This window comes from Buceros rhinoceros, unplaced genomic scaffold, assembly GCF_000710305.1.
Source record: "Buceros rhinoceros silvestris isolate BGI_N320 unplaced genomic scaffold, ASM71030v1 scaffold24665, whole genome shotgun sequence".
In the NCBI taxonomy this organism is placed as follows: domain Eukaryota; kingdom Metazoa; phylum Chordata; class Aves; order Bucerotiformes; family Bucerotidae; genus Buceros; species Buceros rhinoceros.
Window position 1 is genome coordinate 9,173 of NW_010413736.1, and position 5,326 is coordinate 14,498.

Below are 5,326 nucleotides of genomic sequence, written 5' to 3' on the forward strand. Positions count from 1 at the left end.
CCGTCCCTCTCCACCGTCCTGGCCGGAGCAGGCAGCGGGCACGGGCGGCCGGGCAGGCAGGGCAGGGGACGAGGGGCCGCACAGCAGCCTTCAGTACACACACACTGTGCAATACCACAGCAACGACGTCTGTCTGTCCGTCCATCTGCCTCACGGCGAGGCCAGACCGACACACCCGCACGCAGGTCCCGCACGCCCGTCGGATACCAGGGAAATTCGGGACGAGGTTGGAGGGCACACGCGCCTCCTAGTAAACCACGTTGGCGGGGCACCACGGTGTGTCGGGGGACAGCAGGCAGTGCACGGAGCGAAACCTGCGGAGGAGAGGAGCCATGCTGAGCATGGGGCGGCAGTGGCCCCACAGCGCCCCGGCTTGGGGCGCACAGGGTCCCCCCTTCTCACCTGGATGGGTCCTCCTCCACGGAGAAGGCTCCCTTCATGTGGATGGAGTTGCGCTTGTTTTCGAACATGCCGTAGCTTAATGTCACCTGGTGGGAGGAAGCACAGGGCCGGTCAAGAGGCCAACACGGCCACGAGAATCAAGCAAGAACATGGAGGGGCTGCAAAATCCACCCCATTTCCCAAAGCCTCCAGTCACACTCTGCATCGTTCCACCGGGATGGACTGATGGGTCTTCCCCCTCTGCTGATGTTTTGGTCACATGTCAACCATATCTTAGCCACAATGTCAAATGTTTAGGTGACAATATGAAACCAGATGATGGTACCATCGACCCAACCCCTCCATCCACCCCAGGGCATCAGGACAGGGATACCTGTTTGTGGATCTCTGACTTGGGCACCTGGTGGAGGTTCTCCAGGTGCGAGTGGAAGAGATTGCTCCGGATGAGCTTCACCCCCAGCACAGACTCGATGATGTAGCCGATGGTGCAGTCGTCGGGCAGGCGGATCTTCTCCGCGGTGCTCATGAAGTGGCCCCCACTGTGGGGAGACAAAGAGGGGCTGCAGAGGAGCAAAGCCCAGGGGATGTGGGCACCCTGCAGGGTCTGGGCTTGGTCAGTGGGAGCCCAGCTCTATGTAAAAGTCAATTAGGGGAAACCAAAGTCCTTCCCAGCTTGTTTCCAAGCCCCCTGCAGACACACCCAGCAAGGCAAAGAGAGCAAGGTGGAGGGACATGGTCCAGCATCTGTCCCCAAAGCTCTGTGCCTCGCTGGGATCATGACGAGTCCCCATGGGAGAGCAACGCCAACGCTCTTACCTGGCCCACGGGCTCATCTTCAGCGCCAGCCCCCGGCTGATACAAAACCCCGCTCCGCCCGTGGCAAACCAGAAATGCACAGGGTGCTGTGAGAGAGGGGAAGCAACGGCAGTGAGACCTCCTCCCGCCGACCGGGGAGCAAACCCCAGACCAAACTAAGCCAACCTCAACCTCTCACCCCCAACTCACCATCTTATTCTCACTGATCCTCTCCGTAGCCTGGATGGGACGGTCCAGGCTGGGCTTCCCAATGTAGATGTCCTGCGTGTGAGGGTAGCTGGAGAGCAGCTTCACCAGCATCCGCACATTCACGTAGTTGTCATCATCCACGTGGCAGAACCACCTGCGGTGGCAGCAATGTCACAGTAGGCCAGGGCAGCTTCCCAGACCCCGCTCTGAGATATGGCCCCAAAAACATGAACGGCCTCTGCTTGCACCGTCCTGCGCCCTCAGAGCCACGCTGTCCCCCACGGCACCCCAGGCACTGCTTACTTTCTGCCTGACTCAATGAACTTGTCGTACTCCACGGCCATCTTGCAGGACAGGGCCTGGCGGCTGTGCGCGGCCGAGCAGTTGGTGTTGATGACGTTTCCTGTGAGAAGAGATGGGGCTCAAAACCCGGCACTGGGGCATCCCATGCCTCCCCGTGCGCTCGGACAGTGATGTTTCACCACACACATCCCAGGTCTGCCAGCAGGGTGGGTATCCCTGATGCTCGGTGGTCTCCATGCCTTGTCTTTTTGGGCAAAGAATGAATTTTTGGGGACTGGCTTTTGGGTCCACGTGAGACAAGGCAATGAGCAATAGGTGCGGATACAGCAGAGGCAGCAGGGTTGAGCCGTATCCCACGTGCTATGCGTGATGCCACCCTACATCACCCTGCCCATCCTGGGCCCATGTACCAACCCCCTGGGAGTGAGGGAGAGTCTGAACCAGCTTCTCCAGGACACACAAGCCAAAATTCTGCCCTATCCCTGCTGCCTTCTCCTGCGGTGGCCACCTGTTATTTGCTGTTTGCTCTCCCCCGCTCAAAGGCAATCGCTTCCCAGCCTGAAAAGGAGCCATTTGCATGGGGACAAAAGACCACACTGACCCTGGCCCCCGGGAGATGCTGCCAGGGAAATACTCCCATGAAACCCTGGCTCCGCTGCCCATGGATCCCAGCTGGCCCCAGGAACATACTGGTGCGAAGGTTGACTGGGAAGGAAACCCAGGTGGAGCTCCCAGGCAGAGGGTGCTTGAGGCACAATCAGTGACACAAGTTGCCTGGTTCTCAGCCCAGGTCCCCAGGCTGAGGGCTCCTGAAATTAGTGTCTAACCAGTGACATTTTGTCCATTTTGCTGGAGTTGCTGGGGCAGGGTCCATGTCAGCCACGCTCCCCCGGCAGGGGCTGCTCAGGGGACCCAGCCAGGTCACGCACACGAAGGGACAAGGGCCACAGACTCACGTGCTTGCTTCTTCAGCTCCTCATCCTCCCCATCCGTGAAGATGAAGGTCTGAAAAAGAAGAAGACAGGGCACCTTTGAGGACTAAGGTGCTGAGGCCACATGGCTTTGGATGTGACACACACCTCTGGGCAGCACTGGGGATCATGCCCTCCGGGATGCCAGCGGTGACTTCTCCCCCTCACCAAAACCCAGAGTGGCACCAGTGAGCTGGGCAATCTGCACAACACACACAGCTTCAGACCAAGACGGGTGCCAAGCCATCCTGGCTGGGCACAGCACACTACACCATGCCTCAGCGGGTTGCAAACCCCAGCGCCCTCCCAGCGTCGCGCTGAGCATCACCATCCTCTCGCCTTCTTCATGGCATAGCAGCAGGTGGGGGGGTTTTGGGCACTGCAAGGGCCATCCCCAGCATGAGGTAGGTGTGCAGAGAGGAGTGGATGACAGGGAATAGGTTGATCTGCCCAGGGACTTCAGCCTCCAGCTGTCGTGGCTGGCACGTGTGGCCGGGGGTGCCAAAGCATTCGCCCGACAGCTCGCCCTGCCCAGGCAGGTGTGTTTGCCTGTGGTGCCGGCTGCCAACCGCGTCCCCACCTGTGTCAACAGCACGTGGCCATCCCCAGCCACTTGCACAACACCCCCTCAGCTCCTCTCTGCTCCCTGTGCTCACCCCAAGGGTGGTGCTGGTGGGTGCCTTTCGCCAGCCCCGCAGAGGGTATGGTCCCTTGCTGCCCACTCCAGCACGGTCCCCATGGTGCCAGGCAGCACCCTACCTCCCCCCACGCACCCGTGCTGTCCGCCTGGCTGCACTCCTCTATTTACACAGCTAATTCCTGGCATATGCCGCCTGGGAAGGAGGATTCGGTGGGGGGGTTGGGGGCTGTGGCTGGCCCAGGATTTGGAGCAGGGCGAGAAGCAGGAGGAGAGAGCAGGGGGTGGGAAAGGCATCGCCATCAATCAGCGGGCAGCAAACAAAGCTGGAGGAGAGAAACCACAACCAGCTGCCAAGCGCTATTAAAAACCAGACGTGCACAAAAGGGCAAAGGAAGAAAGACAAAAGGGCTGGGGTGTGGGGAAGGCAGGAGGCGATGGAGCCTGAGCGTTGGGGATGATGAATTACAAGTGAGCTGGAAATTGGGTGCCACCCCGCAGCCGGCCGCCCCGGGAACGCGCTGGGGTTGTGTGGTTTGTTTGAGGAGGGGGTACAATAGCGAGGTTGACTTTACTCATCGGAGGAGAGTTAAGCGGGCAGCGGCGGCTATTAGCATACAGCTGCACTGGTTAACTTGGCCGGCCCGTGTTTGCTCAGGTCCGGAGCGGGGAGGCTGGTGGGGAGAGCCCAGATCTGCAGGAAGGTTGAATGGGAGGGGAGGAGGACGCGTTCCTAGGGACAGGGCTACAAGTGACCTTTGGGGCTTGAAAAGGAGAAAAGAATAAGGAAAAGAAAGAAAGGAGGAGGTGGGAAGGCAAGTTCTCATAAATGCTCAGCCTGCCGTGCAGCCCCGCTTTTGGGGAGGGACAGACATCAGTCTCCAACGGGTCAGGAAAGCTTCGAGTAAAGGATTTGGGAATGGGGGACCCACCGATAAGGAGGGGACAGGAACCTTAGCCCACCATCTGCAGGGCCAGGGATGCCCGTGGGCATTATGGCCCCAGGGACACATCACTGCTGGGATGGGACTGGGCCAGTGCTGTGCATGGAGAGGAGGATGTCACTCCAAATCGACACGGGGTCCAGCCAGCCACTCGCTGCTGGTCCCCATTTCCCCCAGGTGCTCAGGGAGGGGCCTGGCAGCTGCTGGGGTTAGCAGCTGAACCAGGGCAGCAGGACACCATCCAAGGATGCCCAACATGACCCCATCACAAGGCTTTTCTCATCCACCTCGGGACACGTGGAGCCTCGGTACGTCCCCCCCAGGCTCCAGCCCTGCTGGAGGGGCGTAGGGGACACACACAGGCGAGACAGAAGATGTTTGCTTGATTAGCTCAGAAACACTGTCCAGCAACTGCCTTCAGCAACTCCAAAAATAACCCCACAACTAATCCTCCAGCTTAGTCACTATAAATAGACTGCAGGGACAATTGTTTATTACTTGCCGGCACTGAAAGGTTTCATCCTAATGAGGCGTCTTCACCCCAGCCTCTCCCCATGTACATCCCTGTGATTTTCCTGGTGGAAGTGGACCAGGCAGCAGCTTGGGGACCAGGACAGGGGCACACAGCCCAGTCACCTCACAGGGGTTTCAAAGGCCTTACAGGTTCCCCACCTCCCTCCCAGCCCCATCGCGACATTCAATTTACAAAAAAAAAAAAAAAAGCCTTTATTTTTTTAATTAAAGTGTCTGCATTTCTCAGAGGAGAGCTGCACCCTTCCTGCATGGCCCCCTCACCCAGGGCTGCAGGGGAGAGGAGCAGAGCTGGCACTGCTGAGCCTGGGAGGGGACAGGCCAGGAAAGGCAGAGGACAAGGCGACACCATGTCCGTGTGACAAGGAAAAACCACCCAGCAACTTTCAGCATCCCCAGTGTGGGGCACTGGGCATCAGGGAGCCCAGTCTGCAGCGGTGCAGGTGGGAGAGGGCGCTGCAGCCACCAGCCCTGAGCCATCACATACCAAGCCCCCATCTTTGGACCTAACAGCAGCAGGACCAGGCCCAACA

At 59.2% G+C, this 5,326-nt stretch overlaps 1 protein-coding gene across 1 annotated transcript; it reads right to left on the reverse strand.

Moving 5' to 3' along the window:
* Nucleotides 1-247: 247 nt before the first annotated feature.
* Nucleotides 248-2,715, reverse strand: LFNG (LFNG O-fucosylpeptide 3-beta-N-acetylglucosaminyltransferase; the record flags this gene model as incomplete). The annotated part of the gene is made up of 7 exons (XM_010136874.1): nt 248-314; nt 403-488; nt 776-941; nt 1,219-1,304; nt 1,408-1,561; nt 1,711-1,810; nt 2,667-2,715. Coding segments are annotated over 7 exons (708 nt in total), but the record flags the coding sequence as incomplete, so codon positions are not given.
* Between the last annotated feature and the right edge of the window lie 2,611 nt (nt 2,716-5,326).